Here is a 26,344-nt window from a genome sequence, read left to right as displayed (position 1 = left end):
CGCGTCCGGAGCCTGTGCTCCGCAACGGGAGAGGCCACAACAGTGAGAGGCCCGCTTACCGCAAAAAAAAAAAAAAAAAAAAAAAAAAAAAATATATATATATATATATATATATATTTGTTTTTCTCTTTCTGACTAACTTCACTCTGTATGAGTCTCTAGGTCTATCCACATCTCTACAGATGACCCAATTTCATTCTTTTTTATGGCTGAGTAATACTCCATTGTATTGGGTTGGCCAAAAAGTTCGTTCAGGCTTGATAACATCTTACCGAAAAACCTGAATGAACTTTTTGGCCAACTCAATTACATATACCACATCTCCTTTATCCATTCCTCTGTTGACGGACATTTAGGTTGCTTCAATGTCCTGGCTATTGTAAATAGTGCTGCAAAGAACACTGGCACACATGTGTCTTTTTGAATTATGGTTTTCTCAGGGTATATACCCAGTAGTGAGACTGCTGGGTCATATGGTAGTTCTATTTTTAGTTTTGTAATGAACGTCAATACTGTTCTCCATAGCAGCTGTATCAATTTACATTCCCACCAACAGTGTAGGAGGGTTCCCTTTTCTCCACACCCTCTCCAGAATTTATTGTTTGTAGATTTTCTGATGATAGCCATTCTGACTGGTGTGAGGTGATACCTCATTGCAGTTTTGATCTGCATTTCTCTAATAATTAGTGATGTTGAGCATCTTTTCATGTGCCTCTTGGCCATCGGTATGTCTTCTTTGAAGAAATGTCTATTTAGGTCTTCTGCCCATTTTTCAATTGAGTTGTTTTTTTGATATTGAACTGCCCGAGCTGTTTGTATATTTTGAAGATGAATCCTTTATCAGTCGCTTCATTTGCAAATATTTTCTCCCATTCTGAGGGTTGTCTTTTCGTCTTGTTTATGGTTTCCTTCGCAGTGCAAAAGCTTTTAAGTTTCATTAGGTCCCATTTGTTTACTTTTATTTCCATTACTCTAGGAGGCGGATCAAAAAAGATCTTGCTGTGATTTATGTCAAAGACTGTTCTTCCTATGTTTTCCTCTAAGAGTTTTATAGTGTCTGGTCTTAACATTTAGGTCTCAAATCCATTTTGAGTTTATTTTTGTGTATGGTGTTACAGAGTGTTCTAATTTCATTCTTTTACATGTAGCTGTCCAGTTTTCCCAGCACCACTTACTGAAGAGACTGTCTTTTCTCCATTGTATATCCTTGCCTCCTTTGTCATAGATTAGTTGACCATAGGTGCATGAGTTTATCTCTGGGCTTTCTATCTTGTTCCATTGTTCTCTGTTTCTGTTTTTGTGCCAGTACCATTTTGTCTTGATTACTGTAGCTTTGCAGTATAGTCTGAAGTCAAGGAGTCTGATTCCTCCAGCTCCGTTTTTTTCCCTCAAGACTGCTTTGGCAATTCAGGGTCTTTTGTGTCTCCATACAAATTTTAAGACTTTTTGTTCTAGTTCCATAAAAACTGCCATTGGTAACTTGATAGGGATTGCATTGAATTTATAGATTGCTTTGGGTAGTATAGTCATTTTCACAATATTGATTCTTCCAATCCAAGAACATGGTATATTGCTCCATCTGTTGGTATCATCTTTAATTTCTTTCCCCAGTGCCTCATAGTTTTCTGCATACAGGTTTTTTGTCTCCCTAGGTAGGTTTATTCCTAGGTATTTTATTCTTTTTGTTGCAATGGTAAATGGGAGTGTTTCCTTAATTTCTCTTTCAGATTTTTCATCATTAGTGTATAGCAATGCAAGAGATTTCTGTGCATTAATTTTGTACCCTGAAACTTTACCAAATTCACTGATTAGCTCTAGTAGTTTTCTGCTGGCATTTTTAGGATTCTCTATGTATAGTATCATGTCATCTGCAAACAGTGACAGTTTTATTTCTTCTTTTCCAATTTGTATTCCTTTTATTTCTTTTTCTTCTCTGATTGCCGTGACTAGGACCTCCAAAACTATGTTGAATCATAGTGGTAGGGGTCTTCCTTGGTGGCGCAGTGGTTGAGAGTCCGCCTGCCGATGCAGGGGACACGGGTTCGTGCCCCGGTCCGGGAAGATCCCACATGCCACAGAGAGACTAGGCCCGTGAGCCATAGCCACTGAGCCTGCACGTCAGAGCCTGTGCTCTGCAACGGGAGAGGCCACAACAGTGAGAGGCCGCGTACTGCAAAAAAATAAAATAATAATAATAATAATAATAATAATAGTGGTAGGAGTGGACATCCTTGTCTTGTTCCTGATCTTAGAGGAAATGCTTTCAGTTTTTCATCATTGAGAATGATGTCTGCTGTGGGTTTGTCGTATATGGCCTTTATTATGCTGAGGTAGGTTCCCTCTATGCCCACTTTCTGGAGAGTTTTTATCATAAATGTGTGTTGAATTTTGTCAACAGCTTTTTCTGCATCTGTTGAGATGATCATATGGTTTTTATTCTTCAGTTTGTTAATATGGTGTATCACATTGATTGATTTGTGTATATTGAAGAATCCTTGCATCCCTGGGATAAATCCCACTTGATCATGGTGTACGATCCTTTTAATGTGTTGTTGGATTCTGTTTGCTAGTATTTTGTTGAGGATTTTTGCATCTATATTCATCAGTGATACTGGTCTGTAATTTTCTTTTTTTGTAGCATCTTTGTCCAGTTTTGGTGTCAGGGTGATGGTGGCCTCATAGAATGAGTTTGGGAATGTTCCTTCCTCTGCAATTTTTGGGACGAGTTTGAGAAGGATGGGTGTTAGCTCTTCTCTAAATGTTTGATAGAATTCACCTGTGAAGCCATCTGGTCCTGGACTTTTGTTTGTTGGAAGATTTTTAATCACAGTTTCAATTTCATTACTTGTCATTGGTCTGTTCATATTTTCTATTTATTCCTGGTTCAGTCTTGGAAGTTTATACCTTTCTAAGAATTTGTCCATTTCTTCCAGGTTGTCCATTTCAGTGGCATAGAGTTGCCTGTAGTAGTCTCTTAGGATGCTTTGTATTTCTACGGTGTCTGTTGTAACTTCTCCTTTTTCATTTCTAATTTTATTGATTTGAGTGCTCTCCCTCTTTTTCTTGATGAGTCTGGCTAATGGTTTATCAATTTTGTTTATCTTCTCAAAGAACCAGCTTTTAGTTTTATTGATCTTTGCTATTGTTTTCTTTGTTTCTATTTCATTTATTTCTGCTCTGATCTTTATGATTTCTTTCCTTCTGATAACCTTGGGTTTTGTTTGTTCTTCTTTCTCTAGTTCCCTTAGGTGTAAGGTTAGATTGTTTATTTGAGATTTTTCTTGTTTCTTGAGGTAGGCTTGCATATCTATAAACTTCCCTCTTAGAACTGCTTTTGCTGCATCCCATAGGTTTGGATCTTTGTGTTTCCATTGCCATTTGTCTCTAGGTATTTTTTGATTTCCTCTTTGATTTCTTGAGTGATCTCTTGGTTATTTAGTAATGTATTGTTTAGCCTCCATGTGTTTGTGTTTTTTACGTTTTGTTCCCTGTAATTCATTTCTAATCTCATAGCGTTGTGGTCACAAAAGATGCTTGAAATGATTTCAATTTTCTTAAATTTACTGAGGTTTGATTTGTGACCCAAGATGTGATCTATCCTGGAGAATGTTCTGTGCACACTTGAGAAGAAAGTGTAATCTACTGTTTTTGGATGGAATGTCCTATAAACATCAATTAAATCTATCTGGTCTGTTGTGTCATTTAAAGTTTCTGTTTCCTTATTTGTTTTCATTTCAGATGATCTGTCCATTGGTGTAAGTGAGGTGTTAAAGTCCCCCACTATTATTGTGTTACTGTCGATTTCCTCTTTTATAGCTGTTAGCAGTTGCCTTATGTATTGAGGTGCTCCTATGTTGGGTGCATATATATTTATAATTGTTATATCTTCTTCTTGGATTGATCCCTTGATCATTATGTAGTGTCCTTCCTTGTCTCTTGTAACACTCTTTATTTTAAAGTTTATTTTATCTGATATGAGTATGCTACTCCAGCTTTCTTTTGACTTCCATTTGCATGGAATATCTTTTTCCATGCCCTCACTTTCAGACTGTATGTGTCCCTAGGTCTGAAGTGGGTCTCTTGTAGACAGCATATATATGGGTCTTGCTTTTGTATTCACTCAGCAAGCCTGTGTCTTTTGGTTGGAGCATTTAATCCATTCATGTTTAAGGTAATTATCGATATGTATGTTCCTGTGACCATTTTCTTAGTTGTTTTGAGTTTGTTTTTGTAGGTCCTTTTCTTCTCTTGTATTTCCCACTTAGAGAAGTTCCTTTAGCATTTGTTATAGAGCTGGTTTGGTGGTGCTGAATTCTCTTAGCTTTTGCTTGTCTGTAAAGCTTTTGATTTCTCCATCAAATCTGAATGAGATCCTTGCCAGGTAGAGTAATCTTGGTTGTAGGTTCTTCCCTTTCATCACTTTAAGTATATCATGCCACTCCCTTCTGCCTTGTAGAGTTTCTGCTGAGAAATCAGCTGTCAACCTTATGGGAGTTCCCTTGTATGCTATTTGTCATTTTTCCCTTGCTGCTTTCAATAATTTTTCTTTGCCTTTAATTTTTTCCAATTTGATAACTATGTGTCTCGGCATGTTTCTCCTTGGGTTTATCCTGTATGGGACTCACTGCACTTCCTGGACTTGGGTGGCTATTTCCTTTCCCATGTTAAGGAAGTTTTCGACTATAATCTCTTCAAATATTTTCTTGGGTCCTTTCTCTCTCTCTTCTCCTTCTGGGACCCCTATAATGCGAATGTTGTTGCATTTAATGTTGTCCCAGAGGTCTCTTAGGCTCTCTTCATTTCTTTTCATTCTATTTTCTTTATTCCGTTCCCCAGCAGTGAGTTCCATCATTCTTTCTTCCAGGTCACTTAACCGTTCCTCCGCCTCAGTCATTCTGCTATTGATTCCTTCTAGTGTAGTTTTCATTTCAGTTATTGTATTATTCATCTCTGTTTGTTTGTTCTTTAATTCTTCTAAGTCTTTGTTAAACATTTCTTGCATCTTCTCGATCTTTGCCTCCATTCTTTTCCCGAGGTCCTGGATCATCTTTACTCTCATTATTCTGAATTCTTTTTCTGGAAGGTTGCCTATCTCCACTTCATTTAGTTGTTTTTCTGGGGGATTTTTATCTTGTTCCTTCATCTGGTACATAGTCCTCTGCCTTTTCATTTTGTCTATCTTTCTGTGAATGTGGTTTTTGTTCCACAGGCTGCAGGATTGTAGTTCTTCTTGCTTCTGCTGTCTGCCCTCTGGTGGATGAGGCTATCTAAGAGGCTTGTCTCCTTTGTTGCTTTTAATATTTTTTCTTTGAATTTAATTTTTGTTAGTTTGATTAATATGTGTCTTGGCATGCCTCTCCTTGGGGTTATCCAATATGAGACTCTCTGAGCTTCCTGGACTTGTGGGTGACTATTTCCTGTCCCATGTTAGGGAGATTTCTGACTATAATCTCTTCAAATATTTTCTCAGACCCTTTCTCTTTCTCTTCTCCTTCTGGGACCCCTATAATCTGAATGTTGGTGTGTTTAATGTTGTCCCAGAAGTCTCTGAGACTGTCCTCATTTCTTTTCATTCTTCTTTATTCTGCTCCTCGGTAGTTATTTCCACCATTCTATTTTCCAGCTCACTTATTCGTCCTTCTGCCTCAGTTATTCTGCTATTGATTCCTTCTAGTGTATTTTTCATTTCAGTTATTGTGTTGTTCATCACTATTTGTTTGTTCTTTAGTTCTTCTAGGTCCCTGTTAAACATATCTTGTATTTTCTCAATCCATGCCCCCATTCTATTTCCGAGATATTGGATCTTGTTTACTATCCTTACTCTGATTTCTTTTTCAGGTAGATTGCCTATTTCCTCTTCATTTATCTGATGTTGTAGGTTTTTACCTTGTTCCTTCATCTGTAACATATTTTTTTGTCATCTCATTTTTTTTTGATGGGTGGGGCTGTGTTCCTGTGTTGTTGGTTGTTTGGCCTGAGGCACCCAGCACTGGTGTTTGCAGTCAGTTGGGCAGAGCCAGGTCTTGGTGCCGAGATGAGAACCTCTGAGAGAGCTCACACTGATTAAGATTCCCTGGGGTCTGAGGTTCTCTGTTAGTCCGGAGGTTTGGACTCGGTGATCCCAGTATAGGAGCTCAGGCCCAATCCCCAGCCTAGGAACCACGACCCCCTCAAGCCGTGCAGTGTGACAAAAAAAAAAAAAGCAACAAAAAGGCTGAGGAGGTCCAGGCTGGAAGAGAAATTCAGGAGTTGCCAGCACATGGATGGCTTTTAAGAATTTAATTTTTATTTTATTTTTTTGGCCATACCATGCGGCTTGAAGGATCTTAGTTCCCTGACCAGAGATCGAAACTGTGCCCCCTGCAATGGAAGTGTGGAGTCCTGGAACACCAGGGAATTCCCTAGATGGCTTTTAAAAGCCATTGGACAGGATGCCCAAGGGTCCAGTGTAAATGAGAAAAGTTCAAAGGCCAGAGCCCTCTAATGTTACAAAGCCGAGGAAGAAGTAACCAAGGACCGAGAAGGGGTAATCGGTGAAGCAGGAGGAAAAGCAGGAGAGTGCAGAGTCCTAAACGCCCAGTGAAGGACTACTGTCCCACAGAGGAGGGAGGAAGCAACAGGACTAAACCTGCTGATGGGCCGCTGAGCTGAGGATGAGAACTAACCTGGCCAAGTTGAGGGCACGGCGCCTCGCCAAGAGCAGTTACAGCGGTAAGAGATGCAAAGGCGGACTGAAGTGGGATGGGGGCAGACAGCCCTCCAGAGACCATGCAGTCAAGTGGAGCAGAGAACTGGGGCAGGAGCTGCAGGTGGGGCTGACAGGGTGTCTCCACAATGGGAGGACCAACAGCACATCTGCAAGCTGGTGGGGATGGTCTGGGTGGAGGGAGCAAAACTGATTCAGAGACAGAAGAGGGGGCAGAAGAACATCCCTGCTCAGTCCCTACACAGGTGAGAGCATGCGGTCAGCCACCTTGAAGGAAGGCAGGCCTGTTCCTGGTGCAGATGCTAGCAGGTGGAGCAGATGGAATTCTGGAAGTTCTCTTCTGAGTGCTTCCATTTTCTCAGGAAAATGGGAAGTAAGGTCAATACCTAAGGTGAGGATGGAACTTTCAGGAGAGAGAACAGTCGAGTGAAGGAACAGGCCGATGTATCACAATTGCTGAACCAACTTGCAGGTCAAGGTCATGACCGTGAGGCCAGTTGATGTGGACGTTGTCTCCAGCCACATTTCAGCTGCATGGGCCCAGGGTAGGCTGAGGGCTGGCGTCCTGCCAGTGCTGCAGTTTGTCCCAAAAAATAGTTAAGGGAGGTAAGTAAATATGCTAAGAGTAATTATTATCATGAAACAAAGGAATTATGAATTTATAAATTTAATGAAAATCAAATAGAAATAACAGATTATTTTCTGGAACTAGACAAGCTGATTTTAAAATGCATATAGAAAAATAACAATTAAGAATAGCTAGGGGAATTCCCCTTGTGGTCCAGTGGTTAGGACTTGGTGCTTTCACTGCCAGGAGCCCTGGTTCGATCCCTGGTTGAGGAACTAAGATCCTGCAAGCCACATGGTATGGCCAAAAAAAGGAATAGCAAGGAAAACTCCAAAGAGCACTGTGGGCCAGACACACCTTACCCGATGTAAAAGCACAGTAAAAATCCAACAAACAGTTCCAAAAAATGATAATCAACTAATTAAGGATGAAAAATGACTGTCTAGCAAATAACCCCCTAAGCAAGGTCAAAGGACAAATGACAAAATAAATGAAAAAATATCTGCAAGTCATAGCTTATGTAAAAAGCTCACAGAAATAAAGAACCTGAACAGTTCACAGAAATCTAATACAAGTCACTCAAACATCTGAAAAATGTTCAAACACACACTGCACATTAGAACGACAATGAGATACCATTTTCATCTATAAGATGGTAAAAACTCTAGAAGATCAAAGCTTTGGGGATACTACAGCCTCACACACGCAGTGCCAACAGAGTCTACCAGGCAAACTGCAGCCTAGGCCAAAGCTGTCACGCAGGAGTTTCATAGAGACCTGTGCCTGATTCTGGCCAAATCCATGCATATTTTCTCTTCTTCCTTCCTTTTCTTTTACTCTCTTCAGTATTTTGAGGATCAACTTCCTCATTTCTCTTTTTGCTTTACACTTATGCTATGTCATTTCTGTAGCTACCATAATTTACCTTCCCTCTAACCAAATGGCCAGTTCTACCCATTTTTGTTTTTAAATCCTAGCTCTTCATGATTTCCTTGATTTGCTTAGTTGATTATTCCGAAGTTAACGACCACCTGATTTTACCAGCTCTCCTTTCCCACCTAAGTGTCTGTGTCAGCTAAAACCAGGGTCAGTGACAAGGCAGTGGTTCAGGACCCCGAGGACATGGCACAGCACCTCACATACCACGGTGTCTGTTGTTTTGTGCGAGGAATACCTCTGGGTCCAGGGAGAAGAGGACAGGCTCATCCTGGTAGCTGTGCTGCCCCATCCATCCTCTTCCTCTCAGACTCCTTCTACCTACTGTTCTTATTCTCTTTCGTCCCCTTTATCTCTTTTCCTGAGCTTCCTCCAGACTTTTGGCCATGAATTGCGAGACCAGCTCTTTCTTCTTGCCCAGCAGAATCTATAATAGCAATTCAATCGGAAGAAATAAAGGCAATTTTTAAAAAGAAGGTATAGGGGGAAAGAAACTCCTTTCACTGTTGTGACTGTCCAAAGACTTGAAATAACTCAGGATGAAAAGAAAAGTCTGAATCTTTCAGCAGAGGAAATAGGAAGAGTTTACAACCTTATTGATTCAGGGTCTACATATTCAGATCACAGCGAAAATGTGATCCCACATTGTGATTTCCTAAATTTACATGAACAATAATTTAGCCTCTGGCATCACAGCCGTCACCAAAATACATAAAATAGGCTTCCACTGAAAGCTCACTCACGCTGCTTAAATGTTTTAAGTAGTAAAAAGAGAAGAAAATCAAGCAAACCTGTGAAAAATTAAACACTAACCATGAAGCAAAGACTAGACGTGGTCTTCCTCTTTCTGGCACCTTCTCTGTGAGATGAACCTATAGGGGCTGGGGTATGATGGGGTCCCCCAGAGAGAAGAGAGGGGAGGCAGGCAGACGGCTGCTGCACTCCCTACACGTCCTTCCACATTTCTCTAGTTCTCTGCCGCCCACGACAGATCAGCCCCGCAGGGAATACGCAGGTAGCTCTTTTTAATACCGTGGAAGCTTCTGATTTGGGTAAATGCTTTCCTGGGTCCATCACAAACGGCTCGGAGTTGGAACAAGACACTTGCGAGTGGAGATCCCTCTTTTCAACTATTCCATTCTGGTATAACATTTGTTTTTTTCCTAACTGTAAAAGCAATCCATGCTCAAATCTCAACTCTGAGAGTGGTGCATGACCCCCACTGAATGGTGCTTTCAGCGTTCATGCGAAGGATGGAGGTTCCTGGCTGCAGAGGGCCCACTCAGGCTGGGGGTCCAATAAAGCACCCTTAACCTCAGGCTCGTCCTGCAGGAGAGGGGAGAACTGATGGATTTGCACGGTAGGATTTTCCCCCTACAGCAATTATTTGAAGAGGGCCCAGAGAAAACCCTTTGAGAGTACCAGAGTTATGAGCTGGGGGGAGTAAAGATGGCCACAAACTCTGACACTCCTTCCACTGCAAGGTGGGTCTCCACCCCTCACCTTGAAGCTGGGTGGGCTGAGAAACTGCTCTGACCAACAGCATCTGGGGGGTGACGTGGGGCCACTTGCCAGGCCTGGTTCACGGGCTGGCGCTTCCACTTCCTGTCCCTTGGAGCACCCACTGCTGGCACCATGGTAGAAATCCAGCTACCCCGAGAAGCCAAGCAATGTGGGGAGGCCCTGGGGGATAAGATGAGGTGGGTGCAGGGAGGACGGTCATCCTCAGCCCCACCTCACCTCCCATGCTCACAGGACTGCACCTGTGCACCCTGCACTGAGGACCCCACTTGGCTCAGGTAGCTCCGGGCACCTCCCTGCTGCATAGCAGCTTCTAGGGTGACCAGCTGCCCCAGTGTGCCCCGGACCAAAGGGTTTCTGAGAATGAAGGGTTTTCAGCGCTAAAACCAGGAGAGTCCTGGTAAACCTGACCTCTGCTCTGAGGTTCGTCTGTCCAGCGTTCCAGGTCAGCGCAACAGAAGGGGAAGAGGCCCTAGAGTTTGGGGAAGAGAAATAAGCGGAGGTGTTTCCACTGCGAGTAACCAGGGTGCTACTTAGAAGCCCAGAACACGCATCAAGAGTTAACGACCTGCAGGTGGGAATTAGTGTGAAGGGTCAAGGAGGTTAAACAGGGAACAGACACCATCAGCCACCGCTATCTTAGGACCCACCCCTGTCGGTCAGTCCTTCAAAGCATGCATCACACCGAAATGACAGAAGGTTCTGGCCCCATACTTGTTTCCATAGAGAGAACTCGCTCATACACAAGTGGTAAACAAGGGAGTGTGTGCACAGCGCAGAGGCTGCACGGGGTCAGAGCTGTTCTCCGGCAAAGGCAGCGGGACGGCGGGGGCACGGGAAAGCCCCCAGCACCGGCAGCAGCAGCTCTTTGGATGCATTTTATGAAAGTGAAAACAAGCGTGCACACCCTTCTGGACCAGCCACAGGTCATCAGTGGTTTGCCATGAACTCTGGCAGTTTCAGAGGTGGTTTTGCAGAATGAGAGGTTCTCTCTGCTCTAATGGAAGCAGCCATGTGCCCACTCTCTCCCCACCAGACTGGAAGCTCCTTCACAGCAGGGACAGCACCATATACCCAGAGCCCCGCACGGGGCAGGCAGATAAAAACAGTGACTTACGGACACAGGAGGCCCAGAAATGACTTGAAAGAACCAGTAAAATCTCCCCCAACAGAAACAGGACTAAAATTCTGGATTAACATCACTGCTCCGAGATGTACGACCACCTGGCCTCAAGCTTTCCTGCTCCCCTCCTACTGGACCTACTTGTGTCTGAGCAGCAGAGAAGGCATCCCAATAGATGTGATGAATTCAGAAGGATAATGAAAAGGAAAACAAATCAAGAAGGGGTGAGTTATAGAATGAAGCTCGGGCTCTAGAGATGCCGGCTGGTTCCATTCCCGGCTTTGCCACTTAGACGCTGAGTGACCTTCCTCGGTTACTCCGCTGCACCTCAGCCTTCTCATGTGCAGAATGGGGGTGATTGCAGTGCCCACCTGCTAGGGTCATTGTGAGGGTTCAGTGACGGAAGCATGAAGAGGGTTTACTCTCGCACGGCGCCTGGCACATACTAAGCCCCAGAGAGATGCATTCTGGCATGCTTTACGCTAATACTAATAATAGTAACAATTATAATAAAAACATGTGAGGATACCACACCATAAACAGCTTGCCCTCCAGGGTTCCCATTCCACACGGAACACAGGGAAAGCGCTTGAGGTCACAGCACCGAGCAGGCCGTGCTCGGGAGCCAAGATCAGCAGACTCACCATCCAGCACATGAGCCACGGCTGGGCAGTGCAGAGGAGCTGCAGGTGGCGAAAACGCCAGAAGGCGACGGGTACCACTGGAGGCGCAGAAGCAAGAGAGAGGAGTAAAAGGACAACGACCCACCCTCCATCCAGCCCTTAACAACAAGTAAGAGAAGCAGATCAAATATGCATTTGAAATAAAGTTTCAGTCAGTAAAGAGGAAGGGAGTGAAAATAAATGTCTAATTAAACGAACAGCCAAGACATGGAAGCAACCTAAATGTCCACTGGTGATGAAGGGATAAAGAAGATGTAGCCTAGCCACACAGTGGGATACCAGTTAGCCACAAAAGGAGGAGATCCTGCCATTCATGACGACATGGATGGTCCGTGAGGGTTTTACACTGAGTGAAAAAAGTCAGACAAAGAAAGACACTGTCTGATCTTACTTATGTTACGAAACCTAAAAAAAACAAACCCATAAATACGGAGAAGAGACTGGTGGTTGCCAAAGTTGGAGGGTGCAGGTGGTCAAAAGGTACAAACTTCCAGTTAGAAGATAACTAAGTTCTAGGGATGTGAGGTACAGCATCCTTACCTTAACTGTCAACCCATGTGAGGTGATGGCTGTTAACTTATTGTGGTGATCATTTCACAATATATGTGTATATCAAATCACCATGTTGTATAACTAAAACTAATGGAGTGTTATAGGTCAATTATACCTCAATAAAACTGGAAATTTTTAAAAATCTTTTAGGGTTAGGGTTAAATGTTTTAATTTTCGAATTAAACTCCTTTAAGTCTTAAAGTCACTAAAGAGGTCCTGAAAATCCTAAAAGAAAGAAAATGTATTTAGCAGTTTGTGTTCCATCTTCCCTCCAGGTCACAGAGGACTTTCCGTACTGGAGCTGGAAGCCAGAATCTCAAAATTTACCAAAAGACAGCAAGCATGTAAAACACGCTCCCTGTACTTCGTTCCACTAAAGACCATAAAGGAGAAAAAAGGCGAAGAGTGAGTGAGGCCCTGGGAAATCACTGTAGTGCCTCTGAAAGCCCAAAGGAGCAGAAAATAAATTCTTATTAAAACCCGTGGCATAATTCATGTTGATTTTTCATCAAAATGATCAGAGGTATCATACCCCATGAGCTTAAATTCTGATCCATTATAAAATTATACTGTTTACAGTACATTGCTTCAGGCACTTCATATAATTACCTGGATGAAATACAGATTTTTTTCAAAACGTAAAAGGTGTTTTTAGGAACACAAAGCACTGAATAATAAAACGTTCCTCTTTAAGGCTTTAGATGAAAGTGGTTTTGTTTTCACTCAAGCATTCCTTCACGACCATCACTGTTCTCCCATGGAAAGGGCCCTCACCTGTGCTTTCATGATATTCCTTTTTTTAATATATAAATTTATTTATTTATGGCTGCGTTGGGTCTTTGTTGCTGTGCGCGGCCTTCCTCTAGTTGTGGTGAGAGGAGACTGCTCTTTGTTGCGGAGCATGGGCTCTAGGCGCGCGGGCTTCAGTAGTTGTGGCACGTGGGCTCTAGAGCACAGGCTCAGTAGTTGTGGCACACGGGCTCTAGGGCGCAGGCTCAGTAGTTGTGGTGCACGGGCTTAGCTGCCCCGAGGCATGTGGGATCTTCCTGGACCAGGGCTCGAACCCCTGTCCCCTGCACTGGCAGGCAGATTCTTAACCACTGCACCACCAGGGAAGTCCTTTCATGATATTCTTTCTCCTCATCCTTCAAAGGACTTCAGTGCATCCCCAAATACGTCTGAGATTACTCAGAAATGGGATGATTCTAGAAACATCAAGCAGAAAAGACAATGCTGGCAGCATTAATCCTTGGCTCAGCCAAGAAAAATTATTATTCAGAGCACTTGACTTAATTGCTAATTCTGGGAAGAACCTTGTTTGCAGCAAAGCCACGAGGGACAGAGGACCCCGGTGGACATCCACGATCGGACACGCCAATGGAGTTCTAAACTTGGATGTTCCCAGATGAAGCGAACATATTCTGCTCTACCAGGACCCAAGTAAAGAGCAGGATTTGACTTAAGGCGGGAGGGTCCTGATCACATAGAATCCATTTGGCCTTTTGGCAAATGGACACCTGACACAAGTAAGAGGAGAATTTAAATGAAAGGAAATACCAGTGAGGGGCTGGAACATCACTCCTTAGAACACGAGCCATCTGAGGAGCTGACGACCCTCAGAGATGTGGGGCTCTGACTTTTATTACTTATGGTTGAAAACAGGCCCAATAACAAAGGGACCTGGGTTTGTCTAACCCACTGAGAGAAAGCTAAAGTGTAGGAAACACTACAGAGTCAACTATTAACAACTACGCAACAGCTACGAGAGTCCGACAGCATCAGGAGCAGCTGCAGTCAGACTCGGAAGCAGACATCCTGCTGAGCAAGTTCTCACCCTGAGGTGCATCACCAAAGGAGGCTAAATATGCTTCCCAGTAACTTTGAAGGAAAAGCACACTAGGAACATGAAAACAGACTAGAAACACACCCTCTTAAGAAGATTCATAAGTTCCGATTCATCATCCTCCCACAAACCGGGCCCACTCTTCTCAGGCGTTTTCTAGGCTTAATCTTGATCAGTCAGGCTAGGCTGGCAGTCCCCACGACAAGCCGTTAAGCCTACACTGTCCAAATGACAGCCGAGAGCCACACACAGCCACCAGGCGCCGGACATGTGGCTGGTCTGAATCGAGATACACTGTGAGCATGAAAGACTTCAGTAAGAAGAAGGAATGTGAGTTATCTCGTTATTAACTCTTGACATTGACTACAGGGTGAGATCAGAATATTGTGGATATATTGGGCTAAATGAAATACAGTTTTTTGGTTTTTTTTTTTTTTTTTTTTTGTGGTATGCGGGCCTCTCACTGTTGTGGCCTCTCCCGTTGCGGGGCACAGGCTCCGGATGCGCAGGCTCAGCGGCCATGGCTCACGGGCCCAGCCGCTCCGCAGCATGTGGGAATCTTCCCGGACCGGGGCACGAACCCGTATCCCCTGCATCGGCAGGCGGATTCTCAACCACTGCGCCACCAGGGAAGCCCGAAATACAGTTTTAAAATTAATTTCACTTGTTTCTTTTTCTTTTTTTTAATATGGCTCCTAGATATTTAAAATGACACATGGCTCCCATTTGCGTCTGGCAGTTGTATTTCTCTGTTGGGCAGGATAAGCAACCGAAATGAACCACCACTATATCAAGTACACTGCTGGGTTGCTAAACATCCCAAATGTGGACAGAAGAATAAAGCAGGGTAAACGGTACTGGGGCATTCAGAGGACACGCACAACAGTGGTGGCGGCGGCAGCGGCCCTTATGCTGTTTTAAGAAAGTAATAAGTGTAAACAGTGAGCTTTCTGGAAAAGGAAATGCTGCATCTGCAGACTGCCTTTCCCCTGCCAGGAAGTCTCCAGGGGACGCCCTCCTGGGCGCTGGGGCTCCCGCCTACCTTTGACAAGCTCCGGCCGGTATGCCTTGCGTAGCTGCTCCAGGAAGCCATTGTAGAAGCCCTCTGCCTGCTCTGAGGGCATCGCCAGGTGCAAGTCGGGCTTGTTCCCCTTGAGGACGCACTGCAGGGTGAACTGGCTGATGCACAGCACCTCATACTGTTTGTCCATCACGCTCTTCGACCAGTGTTTCCCACTTTCATCCTCAAACACACGAAGGTTTAAGATCTTCCGGACCCTGGGGGAAAACAGGGGTGAGAGCTACCTGGAGAATCACAAGCCCCCCAGACACACCCACACCCCCAAATGTCACCAGCACCCTGCTGACTAGGGATATTGTGCTGGCTCCATCATTTACAGGAGGGGTGACCTTAGGCAAGTTACTTTCTACTCTGTGCCTCAGTTTCCGCATCTGTAATAATAGTCCTACCTCTTAGTGTTGATTGGTGATTTCCTTTTTTTTTTTTTTTTTTTGTCAGCCCCTCCAATTCATAGCAGCTTCCAAAGGGAACCAGATGTGTCAAAACATGGGCTCAATTTTTTACAGAATTCCATCTTTATACTGGAATAAATGATGCCCCGTTTTTATACCCTTTCTTGGAACTTCTCAAAATGAACAATTCAGCAAATACCCTGGAGAAAACTCATGGTCATTGCAGATATGCAAAAAGATCTGGGGAAAGACACCTTGACAACTATGTCACATGCTCTTTACGCCCCAGCGGGGCTTTCCCTCTACACGTGGATGACAAAGGACGGCCACCCTGGCAAGGAGGAGGACCAGATAGCATTTATAAGGTCAGACTTGAGACAAATGACAAAGAACTACCTCCGTGAAAGCTGCAATTCCACCACTTGAAGCCACCTTTCTGGATGATGTTGAAGACGTGTTCAAAGCCTGAACAAATACTCATTTGCCGACACCTTCCGTGTGCACCCTCTACGGTGGGCACTATTCATCACCCCTTCTCCACAGGGGGGTCTGCCTTATGTTGAGTCATTGCTCTTAACCACGTTAAGTACTAGCTCTCCATTTTGTCAGAGCCATGGAGAGATTCAGACCAGTCCCCCAGCTTTTAACCACTACACCACTTCGCTCCCTCTTTGCGTATCCAGGAGACAGCTTTTAAAATACCAACATCTGTGAGTGTTATTGAACTAGCCATCAACACCCTAGCGGGAGCTTGGTTCCAAGTCTGGTTTTCACCCTAATACAAAAGGGACAACTGGGCAACTGTCACATGGAGGCTCTGGGCACCAGGGGCAGAGAAAATGGACCCAAGCATCTGAAGTACATGTGCAAAGTGGTGCGGGGGAGGGTGAACACGAGGAGTGGGAGGCTGCCTGTACTAAGTAAGGGTCAACAGCAATGACAAACCTCCCACCTTAGTAAAAAGAGCACTGGCTTCCAGGCCAGGTGACCTAGGTTCTAATCTGGAGTCAGGCTTTTTGCTAAGGACGTGTGCATGACCTTGGGCAGGTAATGTAACCTCTCTGAGCTCCAGATCCTTACGTGTACGGTGAACAACTGGCATTCGTAACATGTGTAAACAGTGCCCAGACCATACTGCTCAAACTGAAAACATAAAACATTCCTATGAGAAGAGGCTTGGTTTTCACACTAAGAGAATGGTTCAAGGCTGCAGCAGCAAATAGGGACAGAGGCTAAGGTGTGCTCCTGACCTGTCACTGACTTACTGCGTGACAACGGAAGTTCCATATATATATGTATGTGTATATATATATATATATATATATATATATATATACATATAAAATTTATTTAAATAGCTAGCCAGCCAGCTAGATGACCAGCACATGTCCCACTAGAAAGGCAGTGACGTGGAAATCCGCCTCTTACATGTGCTCCAGTTCCTTCTGTGTATCTTCCAGGGAAATACCCAGCAACACACAGATGCCCCGTCCGATGGCACTTATCTGTTCTCCACCAACTGGAAAGGAAACAAAAGGGAAAAGAGACAAAAGGGAAAGGAAACAAAAGGGAAAACCAAACAGTGCCATGAAGCACATTTGAGCAACCACAGGAAAGTTTAAACATCACACATACTTCTTGTAACTTCTTTGGCAAAGTCAGTAGGTACTGAAACGTGAAAGGGGTTACGTCGATGCAGTATGATAATCATACTTTGTCCATTCTGACTTTACATTTGGAATGAATGAGTTGTGAAGTGAACAACCATTACGCAGGATTTTCAGGCCGCATTTTCATCTGTGCTACCTTGGTTGAGACCCCTGAAACTTTCTATGAGTTTGCCCATCTGTAACAACAAAAGTTTTTCTCCCCAGAGAATCCAGCTCAGCTATAGTAATTCTCAAAAAGGAGATGCCTGCTATTCTTGGAAATCAGCAAACCTGATAACACAATACACAATGCACAATGGAAAACATTTATGTCATAAAAATAAAGAAATGATTTCTCTTACTGCAGAAAAGATAAATATATATCATACATAAAAAACAGTTTAAAAGTTAAGCTTCCAGGGGCTTCCCTGGTGGCGCAGTGGTTAAGAATCCGCCTGCCAATGCAGGGGACATGGGTTTGAGCCCTGGTCTGGGAAGATCCCACATGCCACGGAGCAACTAAGCCCGTGCGCCACAACTACTGAGCCTGTGCTCTAGAGCCCATGAGCCACAGCTACTGAGCTTGCACGCCTAGAGCCCGTGCTCGGCAACAAGAGAAGCCACTGCAATGAGAAGCCTGCGCACCACGACGAAGAGTAGCTCCCGCTTGCTGCAACTAGAGAAAGCCCGTGCACAGCAATGAAGACCCAGTGCGGCCAAAAATACAATATAAATTAATTAATTAATTAAGTTTAAAATAAATAAATAAATATTTTTAAAAAATAAAAGTTAAGCTTCAAGTCAGCAAACTTCTATTATTTCCCAGTTTATTACTAAGGTTGCATTCTAAGCCAATGACCTCCAAATCATTTTGAGTGATGCACCCCATGCATAAAAAAAATTCTTTGAACATAGATTCCTATTCCAAACATTTGCATATGTATTTAGCATCAAATGTACACTCTACTACCATTAGACAGCATCTCAGTGCTGGCACAGTACTTAGGTCAAGACACATCATATGGTGGTGAAACTAAATCCATATTTCAAATGTTGATCTTCATAATTTTCAATTTTTGGGGCCAACTTTTTGCCAAAGCTCATTAGATTATTGATGCTTGGTTATTTTATTGTATACTGACCTAATGTTCCAATCAGGAGAAAGGTCAACTCTGCCATTTTCTTGTTATTTGCTTCTGCTAGATAATAATATTTATAAATATACCTGACAAGGCATCACAGACTGTACCATGTTGCCACATCCTGCAAGCTAAGGGAAGAGTGAGAAACCCTCTTCCTGCAGGTGTCTGACAAGGGACCATCTGACAGACACGAGGGGAGCACAAGCATCAGTTTGTTCCTGAAATAACTCTTTTTTAAAGAATATTTACTGATTTATTTATTTTGGCTGAGGCATGCAGGATCTTAGTTGTGCCATGCGGGATCTAGTTCCCTGACCAGGGATCAAACCCAAGCCCCCTGCATTGGGAGCATGGAGTCTTAACCGCTAGACCACCAGGGAAGTCCCTGAAATAATTCTTATTAAAGCTTAACTTCTCTTAGTTTTATGATTAAGAAAACACAAATATTTTAATATTTTCTTCTGTGCTGCTTTTTTTATAATGGACTGTGAGTGATTTACTGTCCTTTGAGCCACTGATGCAAAATCTGAAACAGAAATCAGCTATCCTGACATAAGCAGTAAACAACTTGGGTTGCTTGTTTGCTTGCAGTGCTTTAGAAAACTGTGGTTTTATTTGTTCTTTAAGTAAGTCAATGTTATTTTCTTACAATATCAATGTATTTTTAAAATTTTCCCCAGAGTGTATTTTAAAAACTTAAACAAGAATGAAGATTGAACTATGTCCACCATTAAAGTAACGCATATGCAGTATAGAAAACTTTAAAAAATAAAAGAAACAGGAAAGAAAAAAGAACAACCGAAGACAAGCACTTTAGTATGTTACTGATTTCCTTTTGATATTTCCTCTATTCACAGATTTTACTTCATATTTGTTCTCAACTACCATAATAATATTGTGTATAAATTTTTGTGTCTCATCTTTTAACATCTCATAAGGATTTTTCCACATTATGAGCTTTTCCTAAGCATATTTTAATAGTTGCAGCCCATCCAGTGGCACATTTGCATTCCATCCATGGATGGACTAACCATCCTATTTGGCTGGATAAATGGTTTGTTTTAAAATGTTTCACTTCAATAAGTAACACTGTGGTGAAAATCTTTATACACTAAAGTTCTGGGGGGGGGGCGGTTAATATACTTTCGTGTATAGAGCAGTTTTAGGTTCACAGTGAAACTGAACAGAGGGTACAGAGATTTCCCATATACTCTCAGCCCCACATGCAGTCTCCCCACTATCAACGTCCCCCTCCAGATGGTACATTTGTTCCAAATGATGAACCTACACTGACACCTCATTATCACTTAAAGTCCACAGTTTCCACGAGGGCTCACTCTTGGTGTTGGACATTCTATCGGTCTGGACAAATGTAATGACATGTATCCACCATGACAGTATCGTACAGAGGAGTTTCACTGCCCTAAGGATCTTCTGTGCTCCACCTGTTCAGTCCTCTAAAGCTTTGTCTATAATTAGGATTATCTTCTTAGAATAGATTCTCAAAAACAGAATCTCTATTTGAAGTGATTCAAATCACTATTTGAACAGTTTCGACATTTTTATAATGTGGTATTATCCTAATAAGAAATGAATTATGCACCAAAGTCTTGAGATGACACAATTCGCTCTCTTATTTTGGAGAAGTTTTGTCCCTCCTTCAGGCAGACGAATTAGGAGGTTAAAGGGATGTTTTATTATAGACAAACGCATTTCCAAGGGGAAAAACTTGAGAATCACCATTTTAGACAAAAGGTCACAGGGCTGGAAAAGACCTGAGCTATTTAGTCAATGTTTATTTGGTGCCAAATATAGTGGCATCACCAAGACTTCCTCTTTGAGAAGAATTCACCAGCTCCCAAATTAACGCATTCAAACCCAACCAATCTCTTCCCAACATTCTATGATTCTATTCAGATTTCAGCTTATAAAGCTGAGTGATAGACACGGGGGTTATTGTACTATTCCATCTGTGTAACCACATGAATATGTTTGAAGTGTTCTGTCATAAAGCTTTTAAAATTAGATTATCACAGTAACCGTGCTAAGGCATCAAATGTGCCTGACCAAGCTCATAAAGTGAGTCTGCCACGTAATATGTGACTCCTAATACTCTGTCCCACCTATAAAACTGGAAGTGACATTTTAGAACCTTTGAAATCAAGTGCCATTCGAGAAAGGCCACATGGAAGTGAAACCAGTCACATTCTAAAGGAATCAGAAAATCTCTCTCCATTACAATGCAAGTAGAAGGCAAGGCTAACTCAAAGTTTCTCCCAGCACTGTGAGAGAATTCCATCTTATTAACACCTTCAGACGGTTAATTTTTTGTTTTTAACTAAAAGCATACAACTTAAATAGTAAAGTAAGATCATTCAAACTATTCAGCTAATCTCACAGAAATGTGTTTTTGATATTCCAGATCAGCACAATGGAGAGTTCTCCATTCTGATCAAAACTTAACATTCTCCAGTCTGCTCACTGGTCATCATGACCACATAGGGCAGGCTGCAAGATTCTTCTCAAAAAAAGCAAGAAAATCTTTTCATCTATGAATTTTCCCAGTTTTAGTGAAGTTACATATTAACTAAAATGCTAAAAAAAAAACAAAAAAAAACACAAGAAAAACCCCACTTTGTTTTAAAATTCCATAAATCCCAGAGCTATACTATTCCCTATTACTCCAGGACGATATCAAAAATCACTTATCAGAACAGCTTAGAAATTATTAGCCAGGACTGAAAAGTAGAATCTCAGATCTAAATATATGGTTTTACTGAGTTTGATTGTTTCTTTAGGGGATTTTGTTGTTTCGTTTTTAGATTTATACTTTCCTGGACATAGAAACACACATTTGGTATGGGCTTGACGGAAAGGATATCTAGAACTACTTGAACTGAAACCATATTAGAATTCTGCCAATAAAAATAGGAAAGACTAGAAGACAATATAAAGTTAATCATTCAAAAAATTTTAACATCTATACTATCTTCACTCGAGGTTTTTTTTAAAATTGGGGAGTATAGTTGCTTTACAATGTTGTGTTAGTTTCTGCTGTACAGCAAAGTGAATCAGCTATATGTGTATATATAGCCCCTCTTTTTTAGATTTCCTTCCCATTTAGGTCACCACAGAGCACTGAGTAGAGTGCTGTACAGTAGGCTCTCATTAGTTATCTATTTTATACATAGTATCAATAGTGTAGGTGTATATATGTCAATCCCCATCTCCCAATCCATCCCACCCACCCCTTCCCCCTTGGTGTCCATTCGTTTGTTCTCTACCTCTGTGTCTCTATTTCTGCTTATCTTGGCTTGAGTTTTTAAAAGGACTTCCTTCTACCTATTAATCACCTGGACCCCTGATGTTCAAACTAGACCGCAGTGTTCAAGCCACGACTGATGGTTGCGTGGCTCGGTTCACATGAAACTGGTGGAAAAGAGAAACATCTCATCCTGGATCCTCTGGGTTCCCACCCGGGTCACGTGGGCAGACACGGTCAGAACCCACCCCTACGAGCACCTGTCACGAGCGGGCACCTTAGGGGAGTCAAGCTCCAGGTGAACCGGGACACGGAGAAAACCGGCTAGAAAGGGAAACGCGGCGCAGAAGGCTGGGGAGGGGGTGTGTGCCCCGGAAACGCTCCCCACGCGTCGTCTGTGCAACACCGCGTGGAAGGACGGGCCGGGGGATGCTCGGGGGACGCTCGGGGGATGCGGGAGGCCACCTGCTCTCCGGACTAAAGGAAACGCTGCAGAAGACGACGAGGCGCGGTCACCGCGACACTATGCGGAGACCCAGCAGCCCGTGGACGGCGCCCCGGGACGGCGGGGACTTGGGGCCGCAGGGGCCGGGCTCGCGCGCGGCCGGCTGCGGCCCGGGGGCGTCCAGCCCGGCCCGGCCCCGCCCGACTGACCTGTGACGCTGGCCCGGGTGACGCGCTGCACCACGGCCTTCATGGCGACGGCTGGGGCGAGCGGGGCGGCGCCGCGCGGCTTCCGGCCTCGGGACTCCGCGGGCTGCGCAGCTGCCCGCGCCCTCTGCCGGGGACACCTGGAAGCGCGCTCCGACCCCCCGAACCCGCGAGTCGACGGCCCGCCCACGTCGGCCACACCCACCACAGGTTGGTCCCGCCCATCTTGGTCCTGTCCCTTGTACAGCTAGATGATCCCGGCCCGGACGCTGGAGTCCCGCAAGCCCCTTCCCCACCCCCACACCCCAGCCCGACTCACTGGTGCCCAGACAGTAGTTTCTGACCCCGGTTTCTTTTCACAAACCCCGGCCTGAGAGACAGTCATCCCTGAATCCCAGCTTTGTCCTGAATCCTAATCCTAATCGTGTGCCTCCTTCCATGTTTCCACCCTTCTGCCCCCAGATTCTCCCAAATTCTTTTCCCCTTGTCTTCCTGCCTTTGTAACTCCTCAAAAACCAGACAGGAGAGTATCTGCTGCCTAAAATAGCCATTTAACTGTTTAGGTATTCATTTGACCTATCCGTGTCCTGGCAGTGCACAGATATGTGATTCTGTAATTGTAATTCCTCCTCTAATACTGATACTTGGCCCCTCTCCCAGACTTGTTAGAAGATTTGAATAATATATACGGTGCAAAAGTGTTAGAAAGCTGCAAAGGACTGTGCAAGTATTACCCTAACAAATTATTATCACTGATAAAAACAAGCGCTTCTCAGTGTGTCTTCTTCTTACAGCCTAAATAGTGCTGGTGGGTGTAGAGGGAGGGAGGGAGTTCAGGATGTTCCCGAACCAAACTTGGGTCTGCTCTACCCTGCTTTTCCTCCTGGCACCTCAGAAGTGGCAGTTGGTTTGTGGCCTTTTTGTGTCTTATTGTTCATAACTGCCCCTGTGACTGTGCATGGGTGCAGTTATTTGCAGTTTCTTATAGGTTCTTTGTATCTGTTGCTGTAGATGTTTGTCCAGGAGCAAGCGCTCAGGTAGAGGGTCCCAGGTCCCCACCCTTCTCTCCTGAAACAGGTCATAAATGTGAGAGGTGCCCTATCTATACTGGGAGGGAGGGAGCAGCCTTATCTCCAAAGACAAAAGCACACCAAGAAGAATCTGAACCAACAGGCCTTGCTAAATTTCCCTCAGTTTACTCTGCCTACCTCATATTCCTTAACCTATCATGTTCCTCCATGACTACTCATGCTTCCTCAACAAAAATTACACAGGTCTGTTCCTTTGGGTCTTCATCTCCTTATGAAGGCACTCATGTCACGTAAAACTTAAATAAATTTGTATGCTTTTCTCTTGTTCATCTGTCTTTGTCACTTTAATTTTCAGACCCAGCCAGGGACCTCAAGAGAGTGAGAAAAACTTTTTCCTCTCCTACAAGAAAAAGCTTCAAATGGAGAACAAGGAAGAGTCATTTGGTGAGAAAAGACTATACTAATATACATGAGTGTTAAATACTGCACACTAAATTGCCAAAGATAGAATCACCAGTAATGAGACAAACAAACATCATATACTTCTGATATTGCACCAACAAAGACACCATGTCACTTTTGTGGTATTTCTGTCAAAAATGTAGAATCTGAATCCAATCATGAAGAAACATCCTACAAACCTAAATTAAGGAACACTCCACAAAATAACTAGAAGGATCCTTCAAAAATGTCAAGAAAAAGAAAGTCTGAAGAACTGTTCCAAATTAAAGGGGACTTTTAAAGAGACAGGAAAACTAAATGTGATGCATGAACTGAGTTTTAACCTAGCCAGAAAAAAAATAAAAAGAAAGAAGTGCATATTGGGACAATTGGTAAATTTTTTTAAAAATTTTGCATCAAATCAACATATCTCAAAACATTTTGGTCTCAAGACCCCTTTACATTCTTAAAAATTGTTGAACACCCCAAATAGCTTATATCTTAAGATTTTTACTTGTACTGGAAATTACAACCTAGAAAAATTGTTAAATATTGACTTATGATAATTTTTTAAATGACAATAATAAATCCATTATATAATGACATTAGAGCAATGAGATCATGACTTATCAGGAAGCCTCTGAAAACGCCATTGTACACTCTTGAAAGAATAGGAATGAAAAAGTCAAATATTGTCTATATGTTATTATAAAAATAGTTGGAAATCTCAGCTCCTCTAAGGAGGATCTCAGAGAACACTTTGAGAACTGCTGGATTTGGTAATGGCATTGAATCAATATTAATTTCCTGATTTTTATGTAAGAGAACATCCTTGTTTTTAGGAAATACACACATGTACTTAGGGGTAAAGGGACAACATATCTGCAACTTTCAGATCTGGCAAAGAATGATATATACAGAGAAAATAAAGAGAGTGTTAAAGCAAAGTAAAATGTTGACCACTTGGGCTATAAGTGAAGGTAACTTATTTCAAAATAAAACGTTTTAAAAATATACCAAAACACCAGGATTCTTTTTATATATTTATTGAGCTCGAAAAGTTCAATATGAGGAGGCAAAAGCATCCAGCAGCACTTCTTGCGGTGCCTCCTTCCCTCTGCACTCTCTCCTTTGCCAGCTAAATCACCACTCTCCTCATGTTTTGCTTTGGTTTTTTGCGGTACGCGGGCCTCTCACTGTTGTGGCCTCTCCCGTTGCGGAGCACAGGTTCCAGACGAGCAGGCTCAGCGGCCACGGCTCCCGGGCCCAGCCGCTCCGCGGCATGTGGGATCCTCCCGGACCGGGGCACGAACCCGTATCCCTTGCATCGGCAGGTGGACTCGCAACCACTGCACCACCAGGGAAGCCCTCTCCTCATGTTTTTGAATTCCACCTTGTGCTATTAACTCTCACATTTTCATTTCCATTCCCAACACATCCTCTGTGCTTGTGCTTCCGAATGCCTTCTTGACCTCTCCACTTCCATGAACCAAATTAACAGACTGAAAATGGGATTCAGGCTTTCCACCCCTGCCGTATAAAAAAGAATTTGGTCTTTGTTCTGGGTTTCTGGCATGGAGCTTCTAAAATCCTTGGAATTTCCCAAGGGATAGGAGTTCCTAATGAAACATTTCAGGGTGGGAGCCGGTCACCAGGAAGACCAATCACGTGGTTAGGGGGTGGGACTTTGAGGCGGGGCTGTGGGATGCGGCTGGAGATTGAGTTCAGTCGCACAGCAGATGAGTCCATCAGTTGTGCGTATGAGATGGGACCCCAATAAAAGCTGTGGACACTGAACCTTAGCAGAGCGTCCTGGCTGGTGAACACACGCATGAGGAGCCTGCACCCTGGTTCCCCGAGAGAGCACTGAAACTCTCTGTTGGGGACCTTCACAGACCTTGCCTGATGTGTTCCTTTGTTTGGCTAGTCCTGATATGTGTCCTTTATAATATAACTGTAAGTATAAGGCTTTCCTGAGTTCAGTGAGTCATTGCAGTAAGTTATCAAACCTGTAGGAGTCATAAAGAACTCCCAAATTTGTAGCCAGTTGGTCAGAAGTAAAGGTGGCTTGGGGACTCCCCAAGGTGCACCTGGCATCTGAACTGAGGGCTGCCCTTTTGGGGACGTGCCCTTAGACTTGCAGGGTCTGTGCTAAGTCTGGGTGGTTAGTGCCAGGACTGAATTGCAATCCCCCAAGCCCCCCACACTCCACCAGCTGGGCCATCCTGATTCAAATAAATGGCTTCACTGTTTCTTCCAGCCATAAGTGACTCATGATTGCTCTTTCCCTCTCCCCGAGTATCTAGTCCATCAACAAACCTCCTCACTCCCCCAAACGAACCCCATGCACCCTCTTCTCTCCAGCCCCAGTGCCATCCCGCTTCATGGCCCCATCATCTCTCACCTGCATCTACTCCAGCTGCTCAGTGGTCTCCTTACTGCCACTTTTGTCTTCACCCAATCCATTCTCCATAAGAGATAAAAGTGGTTTCTAGAATATCAAGTTTTCACGTTCCAGACTCTGAACTTCTTTCAATTGCTCAGGTAATCCATTTGTTGCTACCTCAGGACCTCAGCATCCGCTGGTCCTCCATCTGGAATGCTCTTCCCCCATTCTTGGTCCATCTCACTCCTCTCCTTCCTTTAATTTTTAGCTTAAATGCCTCCTCATCGGAAAGAACTACTCTGACCACACAAAGCTAAGAGTCCTGGTTCCCCATTATTCTCCATCGCTATCCTACGGTTTTTTCCCCATAATCTTCT

The 26,344-nt window shown here is 43.6% G+C and overlaps 1 protein-coding gene across 1 annotated transcript in view; it reads right to left on the bottom strand.

The window, feature by feature from the left end:
- The window catches only part of DTD1 (D-aminoacyl-tRNA deacylase 1), a 113,625-nt gene extending 91,344 nt beyond the window's left edge, over positions 1–22,281 (bottom strand). The window contains exons 1-3 of the mRNA XM_059036327.2: positions 22,113–22,281; positions 16,834–16,924; positions 14,975–15,210 (exon numbers count right to left, since the gene is read on the bottom strand). Of these exons, the coding sequence (XP_058892310.1) occupies positions 14,975–15,210; positions 16,834–16,924; positions 22,113–22,155 (370 nt within the window). The 5' untranslated portion in view covers positions 22,156–22,281. The remainder of the gene's footprint in view (positions 1–14,974; positions 15,211–16,833; positions 16,925–22,112) is intronic.
- Positions 22,282–26,344: the final 4,063 nt, after the last annotated feature.

Source organism: Kogia breviceps, chromosome 14 (assembly GCF_026419965.1).
Source record: "Kogia breviceps isolate mKogBre1 chromosome 14, mKogBre1 haplotype 1, whole genome shotgun sequence".
Taxonomy (NCBI): Eukaryota; Metazoa; Chordata; class Mammalia; order Artiodactyla; family Physeteridae; genus Kogia; species Kogia breviceps.
This window is presented reverse-complemented; position numbering and strand designations above follow the sequence as displayed.